The sequence below is a fragment of the Sinocyclocheilus rhinocerous genome, unplaced genomic scaffold, assembly GCF_001515625.1.
Source record: "Sinocyclocheilus rhinocerous isolate Xijiao unplaced genomic scaffold, SAMN03320098_v1.1 scaffold1042, whole genome shotgun sequence".
Classification (NCBI taxonomy): domain Eukaryota; kingdom Metazoa; phylum Chordata; class Actinopteri; order Cypriniformes; family Cyprinidae; genus Sinocyclocheilus; species Sinocyclocheilus rhinocerous.
In genome coordinates, this window is record NW_015640510.1 from 659,797 (window position 1) to 672,981 (window position 13,185).

The 13,185-nt window shown below is 39.4% G+C and overlaps 2 protein-coding genes across 2 annotated transcripts in view; both read left to right on the plus strand.

Annotated features, from left to right (window-relative positions):
• Positions 1-9,571, plus strand: part of LOC107753362 (intron-binding protein aquarius-like) — a 20,886-nt gene extending 11,315 nt beyond the window's left edge. The window contains exons 9-11 of the mRNA XM_016569503.1: positions 5,283-5,347; positions 7,259-7,263; positions 9,505-9,571. Of these exons, the coding sequence (XP_016424989.1) occupies positions 5,283-5,347; positions 7,259-7,263; positions 9,505-9,571 (137 nt within the window). The remainder of the gene's footprint in view (positions 1-5,282; positions 5,348-7,258; positions 7,264-9,504) is intronic.
• Positions 6,540-12,529, plus strand: LOC107753363 (intron-binding protein aquarius-like). Its single transcript, XM_016569504.1, has 5 exons — positions 6,540-6,713; positions 7,319-7,421; positions 10,080-10,200; positions 11,771-11,912; positions 12,316-12,529. Exons 3-5 carry the CDS (start codon positions 10,128-10,130, stop codon positions 12,527-12,529), a joined length of 429 nt encoding a protein of 142 aa, XP_016424990.1. The 5' UTR covers positions 6,540-6,713; positions 7,319-7,421; positions 10,080-10,127.
• The last annotated feature ends 656 nt before the right edge of the window (positions 12,530-13,185 follow it).

The window sequence follows — 13,185 nt, forward strand, 5'->3', positions numbered from 1 at the left end:
GGGACATAAATGATTTGGCGCCGCAGTCATGTCATCGCTGGTGTGGAAATGCTATGACGTTTCGAGAAACAATGAAAAATTCACTATTTGTGGTGTATGTTTTGCATGATGATACGATGAATAGATGGTTCATTTTTAACAGCAGATTCAGTGACGTTAGAGCTGATCTGCGCCTCACTGCACGAGTCTGCGGCGTGTTACGGCTCCACGGCTATCGGAGCTGATCGCGGCCGCTCTAATCAGTGCTTGTGTTTATCAGCCAGCCGTGGCACGTTTCTGAAGCTGCTGATCGTAGGCTGCTTTTAAATGATCATTTATAAAACAAAATATCTTCTCTGGCCATATTAGCCTACTCAATAGCATTAACATAGGCTTTACTACTTTCAAACTATATCTGGAATGTCACCGTTTCTGTCACTGCAACTTCCCGATCAGGCGAACGAACACACACACACACACACAAAATCGTCTGCCTCATGAAAAAATTTATTTAAAAAAAATGTAGTTAATATTTGCATCATTTGATTTATTTTGTCCACCCACACACCCGCAAATAATCAGAATGCATTTTTTATTACCTGACCCGCGGATTATCTGCAGCGCCCGTGGATATAGGAAAAGCAAAATAAGTTTGCTGCGTAAATCAGACGGACTTAATAATGAAAATGCAAATGCATTCTCTGACAGCAGGAGGTGCTTTAAAGCGGGAGAAACAGGTTTCCCCAGTAACGGCTGTACACAACGCAGCGCTGAGCTCACAAACGCTGCTTTATCAGGCATATAACATGCAAGATGAAATGAAAATGACAGAGAATTTTCTAAAGATAGTCTTCCTTCAGAAATACAGTGATATAAAAACAGCCATAGCCAGACTGATAAACAAACACAGACCGGAAGTTAACTTCGGGCCAGGCGCGTGCGCCGATGAAACTGTCTATATAAAGCTTGAAGCATCAGAATCGGCAGCGGTATCGGCCGATCACCACGGTTTTCTTGTACATGTTAAAGAAATCGGTACTCCGTATCAGCTGCAAAAATCCTGATCGGAGCATCCCTAATTGTGTATGAACTATATTTATTTTTTCTTGTACATGTTAAAGAAATAAAACGATAAAAAAAGAAAACTAATATTTGGGATTTTTTTTTTTTAATAGTTTTTATTAGTTTTCATTTTAAAGTCATAGTTCAATAAAAGTACTCCGTTATTGCTTTTTTGACTTTATTTACATGTGACTTTAAGTAATCTAAAAGTAATCAGATTACATTACGTTTATATTGTGGTACTTGGATTACGTTACTGAATACTTTTTTTAATGAAGTAATTTGTAACTGTAACTGAATACATTTTAAAAGTAACCCTCCCAACCCTGTGTAAGAAATGAGTCAGAAAAATCTAATCTTGCATGCGTGTTTTTTTTGAATGAATGATTCAATGACAAATAATTTTTTTTAACAGTCACTTGTTGCCATCTATTGGCGAAACAATTCAATCGACACACACGTTATTTGAAGCGTCAATTACTTTCAAAAGATGACTTTCTCTATTTTGATCGCTACCATAGACATCAATGTATATATCCGAGCTAAAAACTTTAATCCCAGTATTTCTGTGATAATATGAATGACTATAAGACAGAAATAATACTGTGTAGTTGAAAAGACTGTTTGTGAAGCTGTTTCTTACCTAAACAAACATTAGGTTACTCATGTAAGCCCGGTTCTCTGATAACATGAGTGAGGTATCTCACTATGGGAATCGCCTCGGGCGTGACCAATCCTGGAAGCACCAATTACACCACGTCTGTCAGTTGACAGACCAATCACGACAGTGATGCGGGAGTCCTGCCTCCCTCATATATATCACTGCTAGCGGTCCCTACTTCATTCTCATTATATCTCTTCTCTGTGCTGCTGCAAGGAGGGAAGTGTGGTGAGATACCTCACTCATGTTATCAGAGAACCAGGGTTACATGAGTAACCTAAAGTTCTCTTTCAAACATTCATTCTGTATCTCACTATGGGATATAGACAACTCCCGTATTGCAGATATGCTGTCCGAAGCAGGCATGTCAACCAGCTCAGTGATGTGTGATAATAATAACGTAAGCCCTCCACTATTCCCAGAATAGAACGGAGACATGTGAAAATGGGAATCGCCTCGGGCGTGACCAATCCTGGAAGCACCAATTACACCACGTCTGTCAGTTGACAGACCAATCACGACAGTGATGCGGGAGTCCTGCCTCCCTCATATATATCACTGCTAGCGGTCCCTACTTCATTCTCATTATATCTCTTCTCTGTGCTGCTGCAAGGAGGGAAGTGTGGTGAGATACCTCACTCATGTTATCAGAGAACCAGGGTTACATGAGTAACCTAAAGTTCTCTTTCAAACATTCATTCTGTATCTCACTATGGGATATAGACAACTCCCGTATTGCAGATATGCTGTCCGAAGCAGGCATGACAACCAGCTCAGTGATGTGTGATAATAATAACGTAAGCCCTCCACTATTCCCAGAATAGAACGGAGACATGTGAAAAATAAAAACAACCTCTGTACGAGTGTTTTTTTTCTTTTCTTTTTGCACACTTAGGACGGAATGCGCCAACGAAGGCTCCGTAACATCCAACCTATACAATCTGACAAAAGTGTGTGGCGAAACCCAGCTCGCCACCGCACAAATGTCTTGAATTGAAACGCCCTTAAACCACACCCATGAGGTGGCTAAACCTCTGGTACTATGAGCCCTCAGCCCCTCTGGAGGACGTAGACCCATGCTATTATAACCCAATATAAAAGCTTCCACCACCCAGTGGGACAGGCGCTGACGAGAAATAGGTTTACCCTTATGAGAATCAGCCCATGAAACTAATAACCGATTACTCCTTAATCCCTTCGTCCTGTCCACATAATGACGCAACGCACAGACAGGGTACAAACAATGAAGCCGCTCTTCTTCCGATGAGGAAAAAAAACGGCGGATGAAAAGCCAGTATATCCACCTGTCTATAGGCGAAAGCTGACTCGCTCATTTTAGGCACAAATGCTGGATTTGTCTTGAGAGTTACTCGCGAGAAGTCCATAGCAAACAGCATACCGGAGTTATGAACTAACAACACATGAAGTTTGTTTCGCGGTCGAAAGAGCCAATAACAAAGCAACCTTTAGCGAAAGGAACTTTAAATCAATATTGTCTATCGGCTCAAAAGGAGGCTGAGAGAGTGCGTTAAGGACCACTGACAGATCCCACGGCAGAATCAGCGGCTTTGAAACCATGTTCAGACGCCACGCACCCCTCATAAACCTGCACATAAGCGGGTGCTGACCTATTGTATTTCTGGTGATTCCGTAGGAACTGCACGAAATGTTTCAATGCTAGAAACACTGTTAACATTTCCAGGAAGTTTATATGTGCGTTCTGTAGCGAGACGGGCTATTTTATTTTCGCTATTCTGCCCTCGCACACTGCACCCCAACCTGTGAGCGACGCATCCGTCGTTACTACTTTTCTCAGAGAAATCGCTCCCAGCGGAGTCCCTGATTCGAGAAAAGCACGATCTCTCCAGCAGCGGAGAGCTCGCAGGCAATGTGATGACACTATCACTTTGCGGTTGAGGTGGCGCTTTGGACATAAGCGCTGTGCTGCTACCCAGCACTGAAACTCTCTCATTCGCAACAGCCCCAATGGGATGACAGACACTGCCAAGGCCATCAGCCCTAGAAGACGTAAACACAGTCTGAATAGGACTTTTTTCCCTCTCTGGAAAAGGGAGAGACAACCACGAATTGACCTGATGTGCTCCTCTGATAGAAACGCTTGATACAGGTCTGAGTTCAGCCTGAGACCCAGGTAAATAATTTCTTGCATGGGCACTAAGCAGCTCTTAGTCTTGTTCATTTTGAAGCCTAAGCCTTTTAAATGAGACACAATCAGATTTGTATCTATCTCAGCCTGCCGCCGTGACGGAGCAGAGAGGAGGAGATCGTCCAAATAAGCTGATGCTCTGAGACCCGCTATTCTCAGCGGTGTTAGAGCCGCCTTGACACATTTTGTGAAAGTTCTTGGGGCTAAAGCCAAACTGAATGGAACTGTCAAAAATTCGTAGGCTGTGCCCTGATAGGCAAACCTGAGGAATTTTCTGTGTGCCGGATAAGTACTTATGTGAAAGTAAGCGTCCTTCAGATCTACTGATGTAAACCAGTCTCTAGGACGAATAACATTGCATGTTTTTATTGTGAGCATGTACTTTCTGAGGTGTTTGTTGAGGTTCTGCAAATCCAGAATGGGACGGAGACCCCCCCCTTTGGAAATGACAAAGTACCGGGAGTAAAAGCCGTGCCCGTGGCACCACCCAAAGTACTCTTTTGCTCAATAAAGAGATTATTTCCTACTCTAAAATCCGAGCTGACTCCCCTTCTGCAGTTGACATTAACACACTGTTGAAAAGTGGAGGTTTTACAGCAAACTGCAGACGATAACCCCGTTCTATCGTGGATAATGCCCAAGGGTGTACTGCGCATGCGCGCCAACTCTCCGCGTGAGCAGAGAGCGGACTGCTGTAGCTCTCGCTCACTGATGGCACGGCGGCACCATCTAGCGGTGGAGCTGGGGGTTGCAGCTCTGATCTGGGAGTATTTGTGTGTATTTTTGTTTTTATTTTCACAAAAATCTGTGCCCTTGGCCCACTGCCTGGATGCACAAGAAACATTATTTCTTTCAAATGGGAACCTACTAACAATATCAAAGTTATTCTTACATTTACTTGATAAAAATCAGTAAGAATTTGACCGCAAAAAGACACATGAAGCAGCAGCTGAAGGTGATGTTTGGACAATTACACTAAAAGACCTTGCCTACATTTGTGCTACAAGTTAAGATGTGGCTGATTTCTGTTACCCATAAGGCCTCAGTCTTCCTGCCGCCCCTCAGGCAGTGATTTATTTTTGCTTTGAGAATCTCTCCGTGTTTTCACCATCCTGTGACGTGACCCAGCTTCAGAGCAGCTGATGCTCGCCCGCAGGCGCCTCTCACCGCTCCGCTAACGCAGGCCGACGTGCCCTCCTCCCATCATCCACCTGTTCGGGCCGGAGATGGTGTGGCACGCAAGAGGCCAGCGCATCCAGTTTATGAGACCATCATAATATTGTCACTCTCTTCACTGCTTTTCCCTCCGAACCCAGATCCACCGTCCACCCCAGAATGCAGAGTCTGTCTGTCTGTGTGAAATGAGATGTCATCACTGATTTAATGTGTGTTTTGTGGTTCATGTTGCTCTAGGCACCATCTCCATGGAGAAGGTTCACTACTGTGAGAGATTCATTGAGTTCATGATTGACCTGGAGGTGAGTTGGCATTCCAGCATTTGTTCTGATGCTGCTTTCGGTTTTTCTCATTATGATAAAGTCAGCATGAAATGAAAATTCTAAATGCATGTTATAGATCTTACTGTGAACAATTAATCCGTGCATTTGTTTCCTTTCTAAACATTTTTGACGTTGTAATGGTTTTTTTCATTGTTTTAGTTGTTGCATTTTTGAGCGATAAGTGAAGGCAACATTGCATGGCAACATTTTTTTTAAAAATCTTTTCTGACACAGAGAGAAAAAAGTGTTTATAATAATATGTGTATGTTTGTGGAGGTAGTTATATATATGTACATGAAATACAGTGGTGGCCAAAATAAGCAAAAGATAGAAATAACTGACTTAAAACCATTTTTTAGCTGGTGAAAATCCACGGTAGATAGAACTAGTGTTCTAATCATTTTGGCCACCAGTGTACATACGTAAAAAAAAAAAAAAAAAACAGTCTGTCAGGGGTCCCACACTCATTTGAGGGATTTTACAAATTTAGAATTTTCAAGAAGAAATGATCTTGAAAAATCAAGGGGAAATTATGCCATTTTGTTGCACAAACACATTTGTCAGCAGCTCTTCTGCGTTCATTTGTTTGACAACCACTGACCTGTTTCACAGATTGTGATGCATTTCCACAATAATTCCTGCGTTTTTATAAGTTCATAAAAATACAGTGTACATTTAGAACACTATACTTTGTGTAATGTTAATCTGGCAAAAAACAAACAAACTATCAATTATATTTAAATGTATTTATTTATTGCCGTTTTAAAAACAGTCTATTCCAATCACTGAGTGCGTCAAGCAAAGTGGTTTTGTCATTTCAGTGCCATTTTAAGAATAAAAGGTAATGAAAGTTTGGGAAAGAAAATGAGGATTTAAGTGATGGAAAAGCCATAGAAATTCTTTGGTTAAAAAGAGTGGGAGCCCTGAATTGTACTCTATTATATTGTGCACTGTATTTGACCTATAAATAACTAGTAGTATCACTAGTATGTATTAATATGCAGTATGCTCCGTTATCTAGATTAATATTTTAAATGCATAGAACCCACAAGTGGTCTGATGTTATGTGCAACACTCAGGTTCAGTAAGGGAACAAGTTGGTTCCTATATCACCTTTGATGTATCAGTAGCCACCTGAGTCTGTTCTGTAATAGTCATGTGGGCTGTGATGATTCATTGCTCTATGATTATTAAATCTGTCTGATGTTTCAGAAGTTCTCTGACTGGTGTTTGTTTTTTAGAGAGCAGCGTTTGCTCATTTCCCTGAGCTCAATGATTTTGCCCTGTCTAATGTGGCCGCAGTGGACACGCGAGAGTCCCTCACCAAACACTTTGGCCATCTCAGGTAAGTGACGGCAGTTAAATGTGATCTCTTTATAGAGAGAGAGCGAGAGTGAGATACGGCCCATTAGATTAATGGCTCCTGCCAGAGCTTGATGATAAAGTCCCTTAACTGCAGATGGGGTTCCCACAATCAGGGTTTTCCCACAACTAATGATTATTTTAATAATCGATTAATCTGTCAATTATATCTTCAATTAATTGCTACACACGATACAAAAATTAATTATTGTTAAAAAAAAATGTAATTTAAATCTGTTATTTCTAAAAATGTCAAAAAAATAAATAAAATCCTTATTCCATATCCTGCCCAATGTTGTCTTCCTGTCAACATGTTTAAAGAAGAATTGTTTGTATTCAGAATGAGCCTTTATGCAAAATGGATGACATGAATTTTATTATAAAATCCAAACAATAAATGTGGTTTTAGTGCTCTTTAATGTGGTGTGACAGATCGCTGTAGCATCTCAAGCGGCACATGAACCGATATCTCTTCCTCTTCATTACTAGTTAAAGCACAAAATAAACATGAATGTGCAAAATAATTTGGCTCTGTGTGCTTTTGTTCATTTGTGACTCCGTTTTGTCTGTTCTTCTTTCTGCTTGTAGTCCCAACACCCTCCACCGGGTGTCGGCATACCTGTGTCTCCTCCCTGAGCTTCCTGATGGAGAAGATACATCCTACGATAAAGAATTCCTTCTGGAGCTACTGGTAGGGACATCTTAAAATATCACAAGTATATAAAAGTGTTTACTTTTTTTCTGCTGTACTTTGTTTTGGCGAGTTTCTAAAGCAGCACCAGAGTGCATTAAAACAAGCTTGCCAAAAAAAAATAATCAAGATGTCAGGGGAGTTGAGAGAAATGTAGACCGTAAATATGTTTTGTTCAGTACTGACAAGTAATAATAAAAAATAGGCTTATCTAATTTAACAGTAACATATGGCACATTATTGTGACTGTTTAAAGCTTACGACATAGCTTCACATTTCTGATTAAAGGGGTCATATGATGCTTTTTTAAAGATCATTATTTTGTGTATTTGGTGTAACAGAATGTATTGACATGCTTTAATTTAAAAAAACACATTATTTTTCAAATACTGTACATTATTGTAGGTCCTCTATGCCCCGCCTCTCTCAAACGCTTAGTTTTCTACAAAGTCGTCACATTCACACAAATTGCTATTCAAACCTTTTTTTTCCAGCACATATGTTTGTCACCAGACATCCAAATGAGCATAGGAAAGTTTTTAGACATGCACAGAGATAATGTCAAAAGACAATGTTCCTGCTTCCCAATAGATAATGCATTCTTGCAAGCATATTTTGTTTATATGTTCTCACATGCTATAAAAATGCACTCTGGGGGATATTCTGGGTGTTTTAACATGCATTTATACCATACGTGCATTTTCACCAAAGTTTGTGAAATACAGATTTAGTCCTGCTGAAAAAAAAGTTATTACTTTTGTTGTTTTTGACCCATGTAATCTTGTATTCTAACCATAATTTTAGATACCAGTGAAATTTGACAATTCTAGATTCCAGTTTTGATACCACAGTAAAAACTACTAGCCTAACTACTAATATAAAGTTCAAAGATTTTTAAAGGCAAGTGAACAATCAGTAATAAAACAAGAAAAAATAAACGCATTGCAAGCAACAGAACACTGTAAACAATGCTTTTAGGTTTTTCAGGTGGGTCTAACAGTAGTAATCAGATACAGACGTTTAATAATCAAATGTAAAATAACACTGTCTTTCACTGTATAAATGAAATGTAGATTCATATAAGTTATTTGTCAAGTGCAGGGAAAGATTTTCTTTTTGTCTTTAGTTGTTTGATTATCATTAATGACAGCTGGTAAATTAGGCTGCTGTCACTTTAAGACCTGATGCACTAATACAGTGGTTCCCAACCCTGGTCCTGGAGGCGCCCCAACACTGCACATTTTGCATGTCTCCTTTCTCTGACACACCAATTTCAGGTCTTGGAGCAGTGTTTCTCAACGGTGTTGGGGGGAGCTCAGGACCAGGGTTGTGAAACACTGTCTTGGAGTCTCTACTAATGAGCTGATGACCTGAATCAGGTGTGTTTGATTAAGGAGACATACAAAACGTGCAGTGTTGGGGTGCCTCCAGGACCAGTGTTGGGAACCATTGCAATATACTGATACACATCAGATTTCTTTCTTGACCAAACCTACGAGGATACTTACCAAGATGGGCATTTTGACACAATTAGTTTGGATTTGTCAGTTCAAGCGCAAAAACACCGGAAAGAGTGTTAGAATTACCGAATGGTGCATAAACTTTCATCACAATGGTTCAGTCAGCTGTCCCAAGTGGCCTTCACGTTGACTCCAGGTCATCAGGCAGTCCTTATTGTCGAACGTGTTTAAAAGGTTTTCTGCATGCTAAGTCCTCAATTTGTAAGTGCTTGAGGCTGGGGCCTGTGAATGGCTCACTCTTATAGTGTATTTTAACCTCTGCTGCAGATGTTTAAGATGTTTCAGGCCCATCGGTGGTCCTGTTTTAATTACTCCCTCCAAATCTCATCAAGAACTTGAGCATTTCCTCTTTAATGCTGTCTCTGTGTTGATGGAGCCAGTGGCAGGCGGTCATTTGCGTGTTGAGCAGCTGAAATCTGGTTATGTGCATGTGCTGCGGCCCACAATGGAGTCAGAGCAGGTCACAGACTAGATAAAACACTTAATTAAGCTTTAACAGGATAAGCTGCCCAAACACTCCTGATTAATTCATTTGATTTTCTCAAAGCTGCGTCCCATGTGAGCCGCCCGACTCGTTTTCTCATTGAAATTGTTTCATGTTTTCTCAGCAGAGTAGTCTCACAGCGTTAGCTCATTTGAATTTGAACAGAAACTTAATAGAAAGGTTTTATAGTCATCAGGAAGTACAGGAAAAGTTTTAAAGGAAAACTTAATTCAGACAATTTATTATGCATGCGCTGCGTATAACAATTTCTTTTAAGAACGTTTTGAGACTGTGGGATTTGCACTGCACAGTTTACGATACGTGACTCAAACACAATATTTTGATTTACAGGCAACATTTTAAACAAGGACCAAAATGTGTGCTGGAAAAAATAACTCTGTACATCAAACTCTTTCAAAAGATCAAACATCTTGGTACTATATATCCCTTTAAAATGCTCATGGGATGTGATTGGCCCTCTTGCGCTGTGATGTATGTAGTCTACATTTGGTCATCTGCTGTGTTTGAAGGGTAAACCGTAATCGCACAGGTTTACCCAGCATGCTTTGTCCAGCGTGCAGATGATTCGGTGGTTAATGGAGGAGCTGGCCAAGACGAAACAAACCCCATGAAACCTTTCTCTCTTCTGTTCAGGTGTCCCGCCATGAGAGACGAATCTCCCAGATAGAACAGCTCAACCAGATGCCTCTGTACCCCACCGAGAAGATCATCTGGGACCAGAACATCGTTCCCACTGAGTACTACTCTGGAGAAGGTGGGCATCTTCACATATGAGTTCACCATCTAATCATCATACTATTATGTCATATACCTTTGCATTAATAAAATTAGAGGAATAGTTTGACAAAAAAAATATGTACTTGTTTATCTTTCCTAACTTGTATTACTGTATTTATTCAACGGAACACATAAGGAGAAATTGAGAATGATCAGCTCTTTTCCATACAACAACAGATCATAGTGACCAAGTATTTCAAGTTCCAAAAGATGCATGAAAATAGATACACAAAAGAAGCTTTGAAAAATGCCAAAAAAAACCCAGTTTCTTTAAAGGGTTAGTTCACCCAAAAATGAAAATTCTGTCATTAATTACTCACCCTCATGTCGTTCCAAACCCGTAAGACCTTCGTTCATCTTCGGAACACAAATTAAGATTTTTCTGATGAAATCTGAGAGCTCTCTGACCCTCCATAGACCGCAATGATACTACCACGATCAACTCACAGAAACGTAGCAAGGACATCGGTAAAATAGTCCATGTGACCTCAGGGGTTCAACCGTAATTTTATATTTAATTTCATAGCTTTTCAATTCATAGCTTCGTAAAATTATGGTTGAACCCCTGTTGAATACTTTTTTTGCGCAAAAGAAAACGATAACATAACTTACTCAACAATTCTTCTCGCCGAGTTACATCTTCCGCCATTTTGGGGAGTACCGCAGAACATAATCAATGTAATCAGCGTTGTTTATGTTCAGTAGACGGCACGCGCATGCTGAACGTAAACAAAGCTCATTACGCTGATTACGTTCAGTGGATACTCTCCAAAATGGCAGAAGACGGTAACTCGGGGAGAAGAATTGTTGAATAAGTTATGTTATTGTATTCTTTGCACACAAAAAGTATTCTCGTAGCTTTGTAAAATTACGGTTGAAGCCCTGATGTCACATGGAATATTTTAACGATGTCCTTGGTCTTACGGGTTTAGAACGACATGAGGGTGAGTAATTAATGACAGAATTTATTTTTGGGTGAACTAACCCTTTAACGCCAAACTCCACTGATGCCTTGATTGTGTCCGTTTGTGCAAAATTGTAAAAAAGCTGCCTGAAGATTCTTCAAAAAAATAAAAAAAATATATATTTTTTAAATTTTTGTTCTACAGGAGTAAAATAATGACAGAATTTTCCTGTAGTTATATCTGACAATAACATTTTAATAGTGATGCATCGAAATTTCAGCAACTGAAAATAATCTGCTGAAAATTGATTTTTGGTTTGAAACAGTTTTGAATGTGTGAAATGTTTGTTTCAACGAAGAATTGGAGTATAAAAATAATTATATAATTAAAAAGTTTACATTAAAAACAGTCTTATGTGCAATTTAAATTTTTATATACAACTGTTTTTATTTTGAGATTTATTAAATAAATATAATTAATTATTACACTTTATTTTCGTTTAATGAAAACGTTTAACCAAAACACTGAAAACTAAATTCATTTCAGTGCATCACTACATTTTAAGATGTATGAGTGTAAAAAATTTAAACTAAAATTTAGTAAAACTAACACATTTTTTTTGTTTTGTTTGTGAATCTGCAGGTTGTTTAGCTCTCCCCAAGCTGAACCTGCAGTTTCTGACCCTGCATGACTATCTTTTGAGAAACTTCAACCTCTTCCGTCTGGAGTCCACTTATGAAATCCGGCAGGATATCGAGGACGTCGTGTTACGGATGAAACCATGGTTTGTTCTCAGTCTAAAACATTTTTAACAAAAGAGTTTGATTTCATACCCAAATTAACCTCTAAAGGCCATTTCCCGTGACTTGACTCAGGACTATATCAAGGGCTGATTTTCAAGGAGGTGTTTTGGTAGCAAGAATGTAGGAAATGTGTACTTAAATGGACAAAATAGTGAAAGGATGAAATAGAATTTTTTTTTTTTAGAAATAAAACTTTTTTTAATGTCAAGATACTTGATGTGGATACACACAGGATATATTTTCTAACTTAAAAGTACTTGGGATTATAATTTATTGTCAATTTTGAAGCTTGACAACCCCTGTACAGCATTTATGCTTACTGTCAAAGAACGGCGTGAGCGTCCTGTTTATGATCTGCTGTGTTTGTGTGGTTGTGTCCCGCAGGCAGTCGGAGTACGGAGGAGTGGTGTTTGGAGGATGGGCTAGAATGGCACAGACCATAGCGTCGTTTTCTATCGTGGAGGTGGCCAAGCCAAACATCGGAGAGAACTGGCCTGCCCGCGTCCGTGCTGACGTCACCATTAACCTCAACATCCGGAATAACATCAAAAACGAGTGGGAGGGTAAAGCTGTCTCTCTCTGTCTCTGCAAGCACTAGCAACGCATTTAAAACCAATTCACAAAACCCTTGAAAGCACCTAGCAATATCATGGTTATTATCATTAATGAAAAACTTAAAGCTGCAGTCCGTACCTTCTTTGGTTAACAATTATACGAAATATAGTTTTTGAGCAAGTACATAACCAGCCAGTGTTCAAAACTATCTCCTTACCTTAGCCTGATTCACATCGGTTAGCTTATTATAACGTTTTCTAGTTTGAGTGGTACTGGTAGGAATTTGTGGGAAATTCGAGCGTCATTACGTCACGTCTGTAAACATAAAGATTGAGTCCCAGCTAGTAGCTATATCGCATGTGAGGATGCTGCAGGTGGCGGATCGTTTATAGCCTTTTCTCACAGCAGCTGGAATAATTAAACTTATCATTTTGATGGCGGATTGTAAACCAGAAAGGATTATGTGTTTATGAAACACATGTGACTGAAATTAAATTATATTCCAGTTTTAAATGTGCATCTGATTACAGATAGCCTGGGATTACACAAGTTTTGTATTTTAAAGAGAACCAGTTCGGAGGAAGAATAATTTGCGGTTACGCTTTGTTTTGATAGTCCACTTTAGACATTCTTCTAACTATAAGTAACTTTGTAACTACATGTCAACTAATTCAAATTTATTTGCAACTACACGTCTAC

Bases quoted from the DNA above. Each gene is read 5' to 3' on its own strand.
- LOC107753363 (XM_016569504.1), top strand. From the start codon at position 10,128: ATGCCTCTGTACCCCACCGAGAAGATCATCTGGGACCAGAACATCGTT. The intron at 10,201-11,770 runs GTGGGCATCTTC...GTGAATCTGCAG, and splicing joins TGAGTACTACTCTGGAGAAG to GTTGTTTAGCTCTCCCCAAG. The intron at 11,913-12,315 runs GTTTGTTCTCAG...TGTGTCCCGCAG, and splicing joins GTGTTACGGATGAAACCATG to GCAGTCGGAGTACGGAGGAG.